The 16346-nt window shown below is 35.9% G+C and overlaps 4 protein-coding genes across 6 annotated transcripts; 1 reads left to right on the top strand and 3 right to left on the bottom strand.

Annotated features, from left to right (window-relative positions):
• Nucleotides 1-7: 7 nt before the first annotated feature.
• On the bottom strand, nt 8-3561 carry LOC18024917 (protein DETOXIFICATION 24). 3 transcript variants are annotated; one of them, XM_006408222.2, is made up of 9 exons: nt 3453-3561; nt 2331-2636; nt 1674-2215; nt 1390-1476; nt 1251-1307; nt 919-1157; nt 452-570; nt 261-347; nt 8-165 (listed from the first exon to the last, which is right to left on the bottom strand). In XM_006408222.2, the coding sequence occupies exons 2-9, from the start codon at nt 2607-2609 to the stop codon at nt 76-78; spliced, it is 1500 nt and encodes a 499-aa protein (XP_006408285.1). In that variant the 5' UTR covers nt 2610-2636; nt 3453-3561; the 3' UTR covers nt 8-75. The 3 variants fall into 3 exon arrangements, with proteins under 3 accessions (XP_006408285.1, XP_024015213.1, XP_024015212.1); XM_024159445.1 differs by having other exon boundaries at nt 2331-2650; nt 3453-3536; XM_024159444.1 differs by lacking the exon at nt 3453-3561 and adding an exon at nt 3322-3387 and having other exon boundaries at nt 2331-2650.
• A 2263-nt stretch (nt 3562-5824) lies between these two features.
• LOC18024916 (probable S-sulfocysteine synthase, chloroplastic) lies at nt 5825-8224 on the bottom strand. Its single transcript, XM_006408221.2, has 10 exons — nt 7863-8224; nt 7629-7738; nt 7454-7511; nt 7111-7374; nt 6870-7007; nt 6746-6797; nt 6624-6673; nt 6482-6541; nt 6294-6374; nt 5825-6215 (listed from the first exon to the last, which is right to left on the bottom strand). Exons 1-10 carry the CDS (start codon nt 8187-8189, stop codon nt 6129-6131), a joined length of 1227 nt encoding a protein of 408 aa, XP_006408284.1. The 5' UTR covers nt 8190-8224; the 3' UTR covers nt 5825-6128.
• A 1099-nt stretch (nt 8225-9323) lies between these two features.
• LOC18024915 (probable inactive beta-glucosidase 25) lies at nt 9324-12621 on the top strand. Its single transcript, XM_006408219.2, has 13 exons — nt 9324-9534; nt 9954-10023; nt 10141-10196; nt 10300-10375; nt 10483-10560; nt 10656-10743; nt 10835-11090; nt 11178-11299; nt 11392-11609; nt 11712-11746; nt 11842-11944; nt 12034-12142; nt 12264-12621. The coding sequence occupies exons 1-13, from the start codon at nt 9376-9378 to the stop codon at nt 12478-12480; spliced, it is 1587 nt and encodes a 528-aa protein (XP_006408282.1). The 5' UTR covers nt 9324-9375; the 3' UTR covers nt 12481-12621.
• Nucleotides 12548-14898, bottom strand: LOC18024914 (probable arabinosyltransferase ARAD1). Its single transcript, XM_006408218.2, has 3 exons — nt 13846-14898; nt 13479-13769; nt 12548-13384 (listed from the first exon to the last, which is right to left on the bottom strand). Exons 1-3 carry the CDS (start codon nt 14524-14526, stop codon nt 12863-12865), a joined length of 1494 nt encoding a protein of 497 aa, XP_006408281.1. The 5' UTR covers nt 14527-14898; the 3' UTR covers nt 12548-12862.
• Nucleotides 14899-16346: the final 1448 nt, after the last annotated feature.

Genomic DNA, 16346 nt, shown 5'->3' with positions numbered 1-16346 from the left:
ACTTGTTGACCTTGTTATTATATATATATAGGTGAAAAAGGGAACAATGTATATACACAGAGACACAAACACGTCTCACTTCCTCTCATTTTCTCTTATAGCATTCGACTCATCATTAGATGGCTTCAGGCTCCACTCTTTCATACGTTCGCTTGCCTTTTTCACCTATAACATAAAAAAAATAGTTCTCTTTTTCTAAAAAACTTTCTCTTCATTTTATTCCAAGGAAGAATAACAAACAAATCTAATTGCATATATACCTCTAATTCCCAGTCAGTTTTGTAAATGATATAACACAATATAAGTGTTTGGATTGCAATTCCAGCCAACATTCCAGACCATAGTCCCTACAATTCAGACAATGAATGTAATCAAATTATCACTAATTTTTAATCAACTCTTTTAAGGATATAGTAAGAAAAAGGACGAAATTAAATATTTGAATTAGTACCTTAACACCGAAATGGAAAACATAAGTAAGGATGAGACCCAAAGGAATACCAACTGCATAATATGATGCTAAGTTCACAACTGCCACTATACTCTGCATCCCTGCTCCAACTGCTACACCTGTTTTTTTTTATCATTTAAAACCAATTGTTAGTTTTACCGTAATTATTTTCATTAGTTACAAACATTAAACATTTTTCATAAAATAAAGAATTTGAACTGAAAACAACTTAATTTTGTCATTAATATTATGTTTTGTAGTATTTTCCATCCAAAAACAGAACTGAATCGAGTCCAAACACTCTCAAAATCTCTGTCTGATGAGGATTCTTCCTAAACTGAATAGAAGTTCACTTTCAAAGTTGGGTTCGATACATCCTAAACCAAACAAATCAAAAGTAACACAAAACTTAAGTCTAAAAGACAATATTACATTAGATCAGAGATTATATATTAGAGATGTGTAACCTGAGAGTATAGGTTGTATGCTGTTTAGTAAGATTGACACGGCAAGGATGATCGATAGATCATCCACTGCTTCCGAAACCTCTTTGCTATTCGAAAACAAATACGAAATCTGACCACAGAAAGCCAGACATAGAACTGAGAATATTACTCCCATTATTGTTGACACTGTGAGTATCACTTTAATCGAGAATCTCACTGCAGCTGCATCTCCTTTCCCCAGCTCGTTAGCCACTCGAACGCTACCATTGTTCACATTTTCATAGAAGAAAACATAACCCCATTGTTTAATATATTTACATGTATATCCCAAGATTAGTATAGGAGAGCATTACCAAGCTGCACCCAAGAAGCCAAGGCATATGTTGAGCTCCCATGTATATATGTATTGGCTGCAAGAAAATTCCAGTATGATATAATTCATATAATTTAACTGTAAAAATATGCAAATGACTAGGAAGATTTTGAATTTACCATATTGAGAAAGCAGAGATTGCGATATTCGCATCTTTTGTATAACCAGCCATTAGGACAAGGATGCTCATGTACCAATACTCTAAGCTGTTCGAAAATGGAAGGAGATATATTATTAGAGGATAGAAGTATAACACTGCCAACATAAACACCACTAGCTTATACTAAATCTACTTAATACTCCCCTCGGCCCTCTTTGTGTCAACATTAATTTCAATAGGACTTTGATTATACAACATTGAAGCTGTTAAATTAAAAAAATACACTAAAAAAAGGTAAATTACCAGATCATGAAGCCTGAAGAAATGGAGAGCTTGAGCATAGGAATTAGATCAGCAAAAGCAGCAGTACTAAACCCGGTCCAAGTAAATGGACACCATCCTCCAAAAACGTAAACAAACTCGGCTAATACCATAGCCCACGAGCTCACATTAAGCCCAAGGAGCGCACCACCAATACCCATCCCCATAACACTCACGCACCACCACGTGACCAGGAGGTCAAGAGCCAAGGACAAGGTTGAGAGAATCCCTACAATAGCGTTCCTCATTTGTGCTTGGAGGTACATTTGCATAGTCATAGTGAAAATCAAGCTATAGACATAAGGGATCATCCAAGGATAGATCTCATCAACGGTCCTTGTGATCTCAACGTTTTGGCCTAATAGACGGAGAATGGGACCCGCAAATATGATAAACGGTAGGAACAAAGTGGTCACAGCAATGTCCACGATCCATGAACGTTGTAGATATACTCCCATTGTGTGGTACTGTTCTGCACCGTATGCTTGCCCGCATAACGTCTCCGTCGCACTTGACATACCTCCCTATATATATATATTAACACCACAAAGACTAAAAGACTGTCTCTACTTCAAACCAACGTATTTTGTTTCCAAGTCGAAATTCAGACTAAACTAAGATTAGTAGTAGTTTTTATACCATCAAACCGTAGAGAAAGCGGACGAATGTGCTTTGGAGGAGAGCATAGGCGGATAGACCCAACTCAGAGGAGTGACCAATGAAGGCTTGAGCCACAATGATGCTCCCAAACGAAGTCATTCGGAACAAAGACGAAGGTAATGCTATTCTCCACATTTTCCTTACTTCACTCCAAACCTTCGCTCTCAAATAGAGACTCTCTATATTGTTGCTCTGACCTTTGTTAGCGTCTGATCCTACACGTAGTAGCCTCTCTTCCATTTCTCCTTGAGTGCTCATTTTTCTTTGCTGTTTCCTTCTCCCGTCCTTTAACACAAAATCTGAAATGAAAGATATCAAACTTAATTACTTATTTTTCGTAAAGGTTTTAAAAAATGAAATGTGTTTTGTATGGCGGATTATTGCATAGGTATCAGTAGAAGAATTATATCAATGACACACATATATTCCAGTAAGGCTTCAAAGAGGTATTTTATAGGGGACAAAAAATAGAAAAACAAAAATATTGCATTCCTTTTAACTTTCACTACTTCAAAATTCAATATTTCCCTTTTACTTTCCAAAAGGCACGAACTATCCATTCCATCTCGCAGATATATTACTTGAGAAACTAAGCATGCAGTTCGGAACTATCAATGTCAAACAGAGTTTTTTTTTATAATCCTATTAAAATAATAGAACGTTCTCGGAAATTAAAAAGAAACACAAATTTTGTTGGTTAGACTGTCGAAAGAAGATCCAAATAAAAACTAGATTTGTCAGAACATCTCTCTGTGCTTTATAGATCGATTATTTCTCTCTTTTCCAATTCCTCTCTGACAGACATTAATTATGTAAGACTAGAGGAGAAATTTAAAGATAAATAAGCGAGCTATATAGTGTTTCTTTAAACTCATTTCGTGCTCGAAGATTCGTATGCAGGTATATATATATACATATACTTTTGTTGTATATATCTACCTAGACTATGAAGTATCGAGTGATTAATTACCTTAGTTAAGAGAGAAGACTCAAAGTCGAGAAGACCAAAGAAGAGAGAAACAGGGCTCGGCGAAATCATCAACAGAACAGTTTCATAGAAAATAATGAAGAAATGAAAACAAATTGGAAACTGAAGTTTACCTTTTTCCGCTTTTTAGGAGAATATGTCAGAATAGAACTGAAACGTCTGGATATCTATACATATAGAGATAGAAACGACGTATAGGCTTATACGTATCGTGTACAGAGAAATTGTTATATGTATCTGTTTATATATACCTATGTTGAAGAGGGTGAAAACTTACATAGAAAATTTTGGCTTTGTGATTATGTCTGTGTACTTTTAGATAATACAAAAAATTGTTGGTAATATATTACAAATAGTTATTTTCTTCTAAATTAAAATACTTGCACTATCACTATCTACTACTTTCTAGTCATCAATTATCATTATAACATTCTGCCACATTTAATCCTCTTAAAAAAGGGTATTTCACAGTAATATGAATATTTCATAGTAGTTTCTCTTTCTAGTAGTGTTATTAACCAATTTATCATATAATCCATTTTTCACGTTTTTGTTTTTGAGAAATAATCCCTTTTCACGTACGGTAGACGACAAAAAAAAAAAATCGGTAACAACCGAATAAGATAGTACCTAACGATCGAACGGTGTCGACATGGAAAATAGCTAATGATCGAACGGCCTTGATTGCATTCCGCACGAACAAAGAAAATGGTTGGACCCTAAAATTACGGGGAAAATGATTAGAAAATCCCTTTATATTTCCCTTTTTTTTTTGTCAATATTAGCTAGAAATTCCAATTTATTTTCAAAATGGACAACTCTCTCATAAACAGTTTGACCCAAGAAAAAGGTTGTATTATGATGGACCAAGTGATCTCGTACGTAGTCAAGTAGTTGAGGTGAATGATTTTTCACGTGATTAATTCGGATTAAAAGTTCGAATACCATCGATTATAGATTCTTAAGTACTGGTTTTTCATTTAGTTACTACAGAGTACAGATGTTTTAAACAACAAATTGGATTTTTTCACAAATTTTTGGGACTAGTTTAAATTTATTTCGACTGTATAAAAAGGGCTATAATTATGTTTCGGTTTTTTCCCATGGAAAAAGAAAAGAAAATGTGAAAGAGCATAGAGAGCATATTTTCCCAATACTGAATTAGTCCACATTTAGATCTCACAACAAAGTCCCGTTTAACTTTACTCAGAACAAATATAGACTGCATGCTGTTCTTTTTATACTACATGCTGTTTTTCTTCGTTTTTTTTTTTGCACGCTGTTTCGACAGTGCTTTCTAGTTTCTAAGATTTCGCGGTGTAACGGGATAAAAAGGTAGGACGGGACCTTACAGAGCCTCCACGTTACGCAAATATGGAGATAGCTAATTCGCTGTACGTGACACGCATACACGTTCGATGCAGTATCTTCCATGTGTAAATAAACTCATGTCCCTTTGAAAATTGCACTCGTGTCTCGTTTTTTTGAAACAACAAACAAAATATCTTTCTCATTTGGAAAAAATATCTTTTCTTTCTTTTTTTTTTTTTTTTTTGCACCGGTAACTCTGCAATAAGTTTCTTCTTTTCATGAAAGTTTTAAATTGTTAATATATTTTTGGTTCTTACATTTATGACACACTCATTTTTCTATGTCGGCCAAATCACTCATTTATCCAGCTCTATATATATTTTTAGCCAGAGTGAGATTGTATTAAATTGTTATTTATTTAGTTGGGCCCTTATACATGCGACTCCATTTTTATTTCACTTGAGAGAGATGGACGTGAAATAAAGAGGGCAAAATGGACCACCAGCCAACAAAGTGTATTTCTCTTACGACTCGAGCTCTCATTAGCACACTTTTTATCCAATTTCCTCTTAATTTCAGTCATAAGTTATTAGTTATGTCGAAACCACAAAAATAGGTCTATATATATATGTACAAAAATAGTTACGAGTAAAATTCGTATGAACAAATCTCCGCTCAACCTAGAATATAAATTCTTTTTTTTTTTGGTGACGCTAATATCTTTGACATAATTTCATTGTTTTGTTGACATAAATTCTTTTTTTGGTGACGCTAATATCTTTGACATAATTTTAGCAAAACTTTGTTAATAGCTAGGTCGATATATTTATTAACAAGTTGAATTAGTCAAAGCAGACAATTTTCATTTTGTAGTTTTGTCATTTACTTGTGTGTAGTGTCATGTCATGTGTGAATGGCCGGTGTTCGTAACCATAAATCTTAAATATATCATCATTGTTTTTCATTTCCTTAATTTTACTCATAGAGAGATTTTTGTTGCTTTGATGGCTTCCTTAATTCCTTCAAACCGTCTTTACCATGTACTTCCGTATTCACCAAATTACTTTAGCGCAGTTACTTTGGGATTTTGTGCATTTGATCTTCCCAACATTTTTTTTTTAATCTCAGAAAAAGTATTCACAAAAACAAAACAAAAAAGAATTCAAAAACATTAAAACGAAAATTTTATATATGTCTATAGTGAGCTTATGTTACGTTGGGCCATTAATTTGGTCTTAAATTTCTACAAACAATATTGATTTCGCTGGCCCAATTACAAAACTTGAACAGTATTCCAAATTTCTTGGCTACATCCCAATCTCTTCTTTCTTGTGCTTGGTAACTTCAGTGAGTTTGTGTCAAGAAATGTTTTTTCAAAAAGGCCTTGTAGATAGAACTGACGAGTTTTACCTCTCGTTTCCAAGTTGCAGAGGGATATGATGTTTACACTCTACTTTAGGGGATTCTAATGGCTTCTACTAATGTCTCATCTCTTGAACCTCTCTGTTGATGGAACTAAACAGAGCCGTTGTGATATACCGCTCGCCATGGCTCGGAAATAGAACCTGTTCTTATGAGAACCTATTAGAGAGGAACCACTAAATGTGATTACTGGAAAATCGAAAATCTGTTTTTCTCCTCACCGTGATAAGTTTTCCGGCATTCTCAGCTCTTTTAGCCAAGCTGATTGCTGCTACTGCTGCGGCTCCAGACGAAATCCCGACCTAACGTGTGTGTATATATATATATATGATTCCCACATAACTATAAACTCTGATGTTGTTATGTAGAGGAAAGAAGCGAGAAGATAAGAAAATACTGTTGTCTATACCAGCAATCCTTCTTCCAAAGCTAGTCTCCTCGCCATCTCAATTGCTTCCTCGTTGCTAACCTATAGCGTTTCGAATGATCCTCTTTTAGTTTTTTTCGATAGTTGGAAAGCTGATTTTGATTAGGGTGAGATTATTGCCAACCTTGAACACTTCATCGAGTAGCTTAACATCCAAGATTCCTGGTAAGTAACCTGGAAAAACATGTGGTAGGACTGTCAATTTTGAAAAGTACTGAATTTGTTAGCCTAATCAATGCTCTTTACCAGGACTGTCTCCAGAAATCACACTTCTCTCTGATGGTTCAACGCCAACTACCTATGTTTTTAAGGATCTTTAGGATTAAGGAAGGTTATACCAGAAAACCAAGAACAAGAGAAAGAGAAAGACCTTAATATCCTTGTTCATCATCTTCAAGAAACCTCCTGTACCCGTCACAGTACCACCAGTTCCAATCCCAGCAACAAATATATCGACATTACCCATTGTATCTTCCCAGATCTCTGGTCCTGTAGTTTCAAAGTGTATCTTACCAAAACAAAGCCAAGAGGAAAACATCTTATCAGGCCACAAAACCGGAACCTCTCGAATCACAGAGTAAAAAAAAAAAGCTTTGGATATAATTTCTAACCTTTGTATTTGCCGTATTGTCGAATTGCTGAAACATATATGCATTCTTCGTCTTGAGAACAATCTCTTTGGCTTTATCCACTGCACCTTTGAGACCTTTCTCTGGATTCGTTAGCACAATCTCCGCTCCAAGTGCGCGTAAAAGCATCCTTCTTTCAACGTTTATGGAAGCTGGCATTGTCACTATGAGTTTGTATCCTTTAGCTGCAGCCACAAAAGCAATCCCGAGGCCAGTGTTTCCGGTCGTTGGTTCTACTAACACAGTCTGATTTGATACTTGTCGAATCAGCAATCTACAATGCGGCAATATCAAAATTGTTTAAAAAAGCAAGCTTTGCAATAACCTTCCTCGGACTTATGGCTCCGCTGTCTTCTGCCTCATTTATCATGCTCAGACCAATCCTGCGGAAAACAGAAAAAACAGTTCAGGAAATTGAGGAATGTTCTATTAACAATCAAATAACTTAAAATTCCCAATATGAAGATAGAATTGTAGACAGAACGGAGAATCTTTCGGACCTATCCTTGACGCTTTTACAAGGCTCCATTGATTCGAGTTTTGCTGCAATGTCCGCCAAACACCCATCAGTGACTCTATTGAGATACACCATCGGTGTGCTTCCAATCAACTAATTAGACAAAATCGAAATGTGAAATTATCCACCTTTAACAATCCGTTTATTAATAAAAAGACTAATCTTTTCTAAGAAGTTTTGGGTCTGTGCTCAATAAATTTGACTCCTTTAAACTCACTTGAGTGACATCTTCAGCAATGTTGACAGTTTCTGATTCGTGACTTTCTTCTACTTCGAAAGTGTCTTCTTGTTTCATCTCATCTTTAGCTATAGTAGTAGTAAATGGAGGCGGAGGAGGAGGAGGTTTCGCTTTTGATTTCGATTTTGACTTCGTCCCGGTAGAGGATTTTCCGGAGACAGCGCGGACTACGGTGGACGATGCCGGAATTCGGACAGTGAAAGATGATGAAGATGCAAAGGCGGTACTGAGACGGTGTCGTTTTGGGGTTATAGCAGCGAATGGGTACTGAGGAAGAAGGCGGAGCGAAGGAGACGAGAATGCCATTTTTTCGTCGTCGGCGAGGTTTAAGGGATTGGGTTTCGTTTGTCTGTAAACTATAATTTTTGTATTTCAGAAAGAAAAAAAAATAAAAAGAAAGGACATAAGACAAAAAAATATGGCGAGGATAAAAGTTCGTTATTTTGTAGAGAAGATTATGTTTAAAATTTTTAATGATGAAAAATATACAGATGTCAGTCCATTTTTAATCAGATAAATATATAAGTTGTACAAATATTAATTTTATGTCGGTCCAACTAACTGTTATTAAAGAAACAGAACAGAATTCTAGCAGCTTGATATTAGTATTAAAAGAAAATTAGATAACTCTAGCAACATGGAATTATTAACCATTGCTATTTGATCATCTATACTGGATTAATATAAGTAGTTTGCTCTGCACAGAACGTTAAGCATCTCTGTTTTTCGGCTGATATATTTTTTTTTTCCAATTAGCCAATTTAAGAAAACTCTTTTTTAAAAAAAATATATATCCATTCGAATCGGACCATTCCAGAATTTCAGATATAGATGATCCATTTTTTCAACATCAATAAACTTTCCTTTAATGTCTATTAATTCATCGGACATCGGCAACAATGTATAATATTAATTACTTACTAGCTTAGTTTCTATCACATATGATTTACATAGCTTAATCCATGTAATAGGTAAACCGACAACAATTTTCAAATAAACGATAGTGAAAATCCGTAAGCATAATTTTTTTTTGTTTTAAAAAAAAAAAGAGAAAACCTGCAATCATCTCCTAAGGAAATATACGAATAATTTATGAAAACTGGAATAATTCTTTTATTTTAGCAAACAAATAAATAAACAAAACTGTCTGTTTCTATTTATTTGACCTTTAAAAAAAAAAAAAAAACAGTAGCTTCGATATGGTAAAAAAAGGACTTTGTTCTGTTCTTGTGACCATTTTTCTTACCGTGGTAACAAGAAACCTTAACGTCGTTTCTACTTCCGACAAGAATAGGCTAAGATATCGAAATTACATTAAATGTAAATATCTAAATATAATATTTATTTAAGTCATTTGTCACACACGTCTCTCTCGCATTGCTTTAATCTTCGTGTCGAAGTATTGGATCGATATGAATTTATTCTGTTCTCGATCCTTATAAATAATCGAACATGATTATCTCGTAAAGCATTAAAAAAACTTGTCTGGAAAATGGCATTCAAAGCGATTCTCTTTCTGGGTTTACTTCTGGCCGTGATAGCTTCTCCGACCACCGCCGATGGTGGACCAGTGTGTCCGGAGAGTTCCACGTTTGGTCGGGGAAGCTTTCCCGATGGTTTCTTGTTCGGTGCTACCACTTCTGCTTTCCAGGTAAAATCGAGTTTGGATTTATAAGTGTTGAATCTCCGTTGACTTTCCCGTGAAATTCTAAGCAATTTGTTGCCGGAGCTACTTTCCCTTTCCGGTGAACAGTGTTTGCTAAAAAAAACAGAATTTCTCTATATTCAGGACTACTAGCCTCGTAAGTTTGATTTAAAAAGTTTAAAGTCCCAAATCCATAGTAAAGGAATCGAATTTGGTATTTACGGTGAAATGATCGAAGCTTTTAGAGGAAAAATGAAAGCTTTATCCCATCCTAAAGGCATTTACTTGTAATCAACTAGGGCTTAAGATATTGAAGCTCTATAGACTAATGATTCGTTTTCTAGTTTCTAATTTAAATGATTCCGAATTCTCACAAGTTTTTTTTTTTGTTTTTATATAATTTTGCTTGGTTTTGTTTGGTACAGCATGAAGGTGCACCAGAAGAAGGAGGCCGAGGTGTGAGCATTTGGGACTCATTCACCCATAAACATTCAGGTCTTTCCTCCTCTTCTGATCAGCCAGGAAATTATGAAAATATTGTTATTAGACTATGTACAAGTCACTGTTTTGGTCTGGATTTTGGTCATGAGCATCTCTGATTTATATCTGCAGAAAAAAACAATAACCTGGATGGCAGGCTTGGAGTTGATTTCTATCATCATTACAAGGTATATATTCGATGTGTTATGTTGAACGAGCAGATTATCTATTCCCTTACAAATAAGTGTAAACAACAAATGATCAATTTTTTTTCCTTTCAAAATTTTGCAGGAGGATGTCCAACTATTGAAAAAGCTGAACATGGATGCCTTTAGGTTCTCTATTTCTTGGTCAAGAATATTTCCCCGTAAGACAAATCAAATCTTTGGTTAATGGCTCTTTCGCAATGATATTGAGATGTAGTGAGTCACTCTCTAATGGATTGTTTTTGTTTTTTTCCCTCCAAACAATCAGATGGGAAAAAGGACAAGGGAGTGAGTGAAACTGGAGTTAAATTCTACAATGATCTTATCAACGAGCTCATTGCAAACGGTCTTTCTTCTTTCTTCCAAATTATCAATTCATATCAGATCTGATTTTTCCTACGACCTCGTGGCTAAAATCCCATGCTTGACTGGGTTTTGCAGGTGTAACGCCTTTGGTTACCTTGTTTCAATGGGATGTACCTCAGGCCCTTGAAGATGAATATGGCGGGTTCTTAAGTGACCGTATTTTGTAAGTCCTTTGATCCAAACTGTGTTAAATCAGTTCTGTTTCCTATCTTTCTCGCGGTTATTTTAATATCTTATGAAACTCGTATATATAGGGATGATTTCCGGAAATTTGCAAAGTTTGCCTTGAATGAATATGGTGATAGAGTGAAGCATTGGGTTACTATAAACGAGCCTTATGAATTTAGTATCGGTGGATATGACACGGGAGAGAAAGCACCAGGAAGATGTTCTAAATATGTCAATGAGAAATGCGTTGCGGGAAATTCTGGACATGAAGTCTACACTGTTAGTCACAATTTGTTGTTGGCTCATGCCGAAGCTGTGGAAGAATTCAGGAAATGTGTAAAGGTAAAATCTTAACAGCCAATATATATAAATATGCGATTCATTCAAATTTCTATTGGTCTATCTAACGTGTGGATTCAAATTAAACAGTGCAAAGATGGAAAGATTGGAATCGTTCAGAGTCCAATGTGGTTTGAGCCTTACGATAAGAAGTCCAGCTCAGATCCTTCAGAGGAGATAGTGAAGAGAGCTATGGATTTCACTTTAGGCTGGTGAGTAGTTTTTTAAAGAAAATACTAATGTTTAGGTGAGCTTAAATAAGGGTTTAGCGTTTTGAGTTTGGGTTCTGATGTTTTGCTTGCAGGCATATGGAACCAATAACACATGGAGATTACCCTCAGACCATGAAAGATAGCGTTGGTGCTCGGTTACCATCGTTTACGCCCGAACAGAAGGAGAAACTTAAGGGTTCTTATGATTTTGTTGGTATCAATTACTTTACTTCTTCGTTTGTTGCTCATGTGGACAATGTTGAGTCAGAGAAACCGAGTTGGGAAGCTGATTCTCACTTGCAGTTACATTGTATGCTCTGCTTTTCTAACCTTGAATGTCTTTTCTTTTCTTACTTTATGATTAAGAGATATTCTTTCTAATCCTCTTTTTTTTTGTTTGTTTTACTTGCAGCACAAAATCCAGATGGGTTCAAGATTGGTTCTCAGGTATTATTGATACTCACGATATTTTCTCTTTGTTATACAGCGATTTTGAGCTTTTCTCTAAGACTCTTTCTGATGTAATACTAATGATATTTCAGCCACCTGCTGCGAAATACCCAGTTTGCGCAGACGGTTTAAGAAAAGTTTTGAAATACATCAAAGAGAACTATGATGATCCAGAAATCCTTGTCACTGGAAACGGTAAGCCATTGGTTTTCTCTTCTTTTGTTTTGAACTCGGACTCTGTTTCCATAGCTTGATCTGAGTGGTCAAATCCGTTGCCTTTGCAGGGTACAAGGAGACACTCGGAGAGAAAGATGTACTTCCCGATGCACTCAGCGATAATAACAGGAAGTATTATCATATGAGACATCTCATGGCATTACACGGAGCAGTCTGGTGAGTTTTTTTTTTTCTCTCTTTTTCACAGCTACCACAAAAAACTCTGTTTCTTCTTCTCTAGTTGATAAATTTGATGACAAAACCATTGGTTCTTTTGCTTTTCATTTTTTGTTTGCAGCGAGGACAAGGTTAATGTTAAAGGGTACTTTGTGATGTCGCTAATGGATGGACTTGAGTGGGAAGATGAGTACAAGACGAGGTCAGGACTGTACTATGTAGACTATGCACACAATTTGGGAAGGCACGAGAAACAATCTGCCAAGTGGCTCTCCAAGCTCCTTGAGAAAGTCTCGATTCAGTCCAAGGTTGATTCGGAATCAAGGAAGGAGTTATAAATGATCGGAGATTAAATGATTATCCATTTCGCAGCTCTGTGTAACCGATTATATAACGTAAGATGTGTTTTTTTTTTTTTAATCTTAAAAAGAGTGTAAGCCAACGATCTATGTAATCATATATACAATATGAATAAGAAACTTGTGTCACAAGTTAGGTGTTACAAGCGTTGGCTATTTCTAACCGAACTGAATTTGACGTCTAATCAGACTAGTTTCATTACATTTATCCACAAGGCTTAGCATAAACAGTAGACATTTACTAATACATTCGAATTCACATGGTTGAATTGAAACTATATTCATTACATTTCTATGTAGAACCAAGTTTTCAAAATCTCATGAGAATGATCAGTAAAAAAAACCCTAATCTTCACATTAATTAAACCATGAGAAAAGGCCTTGTAAATCTCTGAAACCTATGAACCTTCATCTTGACCAAAGGAGCTTTCCTCGCCACAGCTTTCCAAATCATCTGAACTCCATAATCTCTGTCGTCATCTTTGGCCGGAAAACGCAAATCGAAATACCTCTCAACCTCCTTTAACCGCCGCCACATTTTATTCCACTCTTCTCTCCCGATACTCCTCACAAGACCCATCAGAAACCCTTTCTTCAAGGCATCTGATGATCGGACAAAGAGACAGAACTCGTTGTAGTTGAGAACATCCTCGTAAGGCAACTCGATGTCATCGCTGATGATCACGGGAATACAGTGACTAGCTATGGCGTCGAAGAGACGGTTCGAAGACGGAGTATCGCCGGCGATGTTGAGGCAGAACTTCGATGATCGCATTCCTTCCCCGGCTTTGGTTATGCCGTGATTTCTTACGCTACCGAAGGAGAAGTGGACGTCTTTTTCTTCTTTCAGAAGTTCATAGAGTTCATGTCTCACGAATCCACCCTACAAGATTGTTATCAAAATCAGTAAATTATGAAATCCAATTGGTTTCGACTATACGCAAGAAATTAAAATTAAATAAATATAAAGGACTCACAGCTTTACGGTAGATGGCACCTTGAAAGTAGAGTAAGATCGGACGGCCATCAAAGCCTGATGAGTCATTGGCGTAGGATGGAACAAGGTGTTTGTATGGAGCCACAATGTCCTTATCGACATTGGCGACACGTGGCGAGTATCTACCGAAGTCAGCGACCACAAACATCGCCGGATATAGCTTATGCCGTGCCGTCGACATACTATTAGGATGGTGCGCCAATATCACATGATTCTTCCCTCCTGTCATCTTCCATTCCTTTTGTCCCGTCACGAATTTCACCACATTCTCCTGTTAACAAAAGGTTAAAAACCAAAACTTTTTAAGAGCAAAAAAACAAAAAGGTTAAGCTTTTGGACTTGATTACCTGCAACACTCTGTCTTGGCTCTTCGTCTGCTTTTGCGTAACCTTTGAGAATCGGTTATAGCTGAGTGAAGAGAAGAAAGGCACGAACACAACATCAGCTTCGCTCGAGTTCTTCACACGTATCGCGGCACGTGAGGTTCTAGAATCTTCTGGAAGCTCAGAGTACAAAAGATCCAATGTTAGCCAATACTCGACACTGTGCTGCAAGTTAAGCCCACCTGGATGGTAAGGAACATTGGTTCTGATGTCAGGCCAAACGACGTCGTTCCTCTCAGGTTTCCAACCCAATAACCCAAAGTGATACTCTGGACTCATATCATACATGTACACTTTGAGTGGCGCTGGAGAAGGAGAGCCCTTCTGGATGCATCGGAGGGTTTCTCCTCTGTTTTCATTAATGGCCTCCTCTGTTTTTACTCCTCCTCTGTTTTCGTCTTCTCTGTTTTCTGGATTTGGCGATTCGGCATCTTTTTCTTGGGGAGGATCATTTGAGTTCTTGATGATGTTGACGAGGGCATCTGTGGGTTCTGATACTGAGATGTAATCGAGAACTCGGTTAGGATTTGTTGAAGAAAAGATTAAGAACCAAGAGAGGACAGAGAGGATTAATATAAACAAGAAAATCATCGATTTTGGGGTGATGATTGTTCTTTGATACCGTGAGTTTGATCTCTCAACCATCTCTCGGAAACTAAAATAAGAGATTGGGGAGAGATTTTGTCATAGAAACTGGCAAGAAGAGGGTTCATATATCAAGAATCTGTAAAATACAATGAACAGGTTCGTAAAAGAGGAAGAAAGATCGTGTAAATCAATAACCCCGGAGTGAAAATCTGTGGGAAAAAAAAAAAAAAAAAAGATCTGGAAACAAGATTTAGAAGGAAAAAAGAATGGGGTAGGGGGGAGAGGGGTTTCGGGAAATTTTCCCGAGAAAGTAACGAAGTGAGATTAATTTGAGTGATGAGAAAATTTTGTGGTAGATGTGAAACGATGATTACGCCGAAGAGAGAAGAGCTAATACATCACACTCTTTGTTTTCTCTCTCGCTCGCTTGTGAAGGAAGAAACTGAGTCGTCGACGTTGATCTTTTCGCTTGTGAAGGAAGAAACTGAGTCGTCGACGTTGATCTTTAGACGCGGGGCAATTAAAACGATCTTAGAATTTGTTTAGCAAAATTTTAATTCTATTTGATTAAAATACAATACTAAGAAAAACGTAAAGTGTGTATGTAATTTGGCAAAGAGAGTAATATTTGGAGGACAAATGAATTTGAAGGAAATCTATTTTCAATTTAGTAAATGATTTTAATAGACAGTTAATGGTAGTCATAACTTTAGTAGATAGTCAAAACGTTATGAGTGATTTATTATATAAAAATTTGACTCAGCATAAATATATATCATGATCATATGGAATTTTTTTATTAGGGTAAATTTCGTAGATATAATCTAGCATTTGTTAATTATTTATATTTTAAAAAAATAATGTAGAATCATTTTTTGATTATTTTATACTTCATAGCATTTTATAGTAGCATAGAAAGTTTCTTAGCGACTCCTTGGTGGCTTGGTTATTCAAAGATAACGTAACGCCTGTAATTACTTATTAGTAAATTAGTTCTTTTCTAAATATACATTTAGTTCAATTAACAGAAAAAAGTAAACATCTTTCTGTAAATTAAAATGTGCAAATCACATCGTCGGTTGGTCTGTCAACGTTTACGTGGGATGAAACCTGACAGCTCCTTCTGGAATTAATTTTAACAATGTTGCGTGTGGTGTAACCAAATCGATATTATTCAAAACTTTACTATTAAAAATTAATTCTCCAATTGGCACAAATTTTGTGAGATCCGAAGACTTGGGAATTGTGGGATTTCTTCATCAAATACCTAAATTATAAAAAGTATTACTTCCTCCGTTTCAAGTGTCGTTTTAAATTTCATTTTTTTTCAAAAAAAGTGTTATTCTGCATGTAACTTTTTATCTTTATTTTCTATTTTACCCTTCATTTAAAGATAACAGTCTTGTAATTAAATGTTATAAAAATATATTAATTAGGACACTACAGGAAAGATCGGCTTTTACGTCGGCAGATATCGACGTAAAATCAACGTAAAAGAGCATTTACGTCGAATTAACGACAAATTAAAAGTCGTCGTAAAACGATCTTCGTAAAACCGAAATTGTCGTAAAATCGTCGTAAAATTACCAACTCCGGAAAATCGTCGTAAAATCGTCGGGAACTATTCGTCGTAAATGCGTCGTAAAATTTCCAACGGATGTACAACGAAAGAACTCCATCATAAAAACGACGTAAAATCGATGTAAAATTACATCGATTTAACAATGATTAGGAGACGAACAATTTCAATTAAGAGAAACTAAATTTTTAATTGTCGATGTTAAATCTTCGTAAAGTTTCGACGTAAAGCCGACGTAAACTTATTCGTCGTAAATTCGTCGTTAAACATTCGACGTTAAATCGACGTAAATTTACGA

The sequence above is a fragment of the Eutrema salsugineum genome, unplaced genomic scaffold (genome assembly GCF_000478725.1).
Source record: "Eutrema salsugineum unplaced genomic scaffold, Eutsalg1_0 scaffold_13, whole genome shotgun sequence".
Lineage (NCBI taxonomy): Eukaryota > Viridiplantae > Streptophyta > Magnoliopsida > Brassicales > Brassicaceae > Eutrema > Eutrema salsugineum.
The sequence above is the reverse complement of the archived record's forward strand: the minus strand, read 5'-3'. Positions and strand labels throughout refer to the sequence as shown.

Excerpts from the sequence above, each read along its gene's own strand:
- LOC18024917 (XM_006408222.2), bottom strand. The coding sequence starts at position 2,609 with ATGAGCACTCAAGGAGAAATGGAAGAGAGGCTACTACGTGTAGGATCA. Across the intron at positions 2,216-2,330 it reads GCTTTCTCTACGGTTTGATG|GGAGGTATGTCAAGTGCGAC; the intron begins GTATAAAAACTA and ends ATATATATATAG. Across the intron at positions 1,477-1,673 it reads TCTTCAGGCTTCATGATCTG|CTTAGAGTATTGGTACATGA; the intron begins GTAATTTACCTT and ends ATTTTCGAACAG.
- LOC18024915 (XM_006408219.2), top strand. The coding sequence starts at position 9,376 with ATGGCATTCAAAGCGATTCTCTTTCTGGGTTTACTTCTGGCCGTGATA. Across the intron at positions 10,561-10,655 it reads CAACGAGCTCATTGCAAACG|GTGTAACGCCTTTGGTTACC; the intron begins GTCTTTCTTCTT and ends TGGGTTTTGCAG. Across the intron at positions 11,091-11,177 it reads AATTCAGGAAATGTGTAAAG|TGCAAAGATGGAAAGATTGG; the intron begins GTAAAATCTTAA and ends CAAATTAAACAG.
- LOC18024916 (XM_006408221.2), bottom strand. The coding sequence starts at position 8,189 with ATGGCATTCTCGTCTCCTTCGCTCCGCCTTCTTCCTCAGTACCCATTC. Across the intron at positions 7,512-7,628 it reads TGTAAAAGCGTCAAGGATAG|GATTGGTCTGAGCATGATAA; the intron begins GTCCGAAAGATT and ends TGTTTTCCGCAG. Across the intron at positions 6,375-6,481 it reads CTTTGGAAGAAGGATTGCTG|GTCGGGATTTCGTCTGGAGC; the intron begins GTATAGACAACA and ends CACACACGTTAG.
- LOC18024914 (XM_006408218.2), bottom strand. The coding sequence starts at position 14,526 with ATGGTTGAGAGATCAAACTCACGGTATCAAAGAACAATCATCACCCCA. Across the intron at positions 13,770-13,845 it reads GCCAAGACAGAGTGTTGCAG|GAGAATGTGGTGAAATTCGT; the intron begins GTAATCAAGTCC and ends TTTTGTTAACAG. Across the intron at positions 13,385-13,478 it reads GTGCCATCTACCGTAAAGCT|GGTGGATTCGTGAGACATGA; the intron begins GTGAGTCCTTTA and ends ACAATCTTGTAG.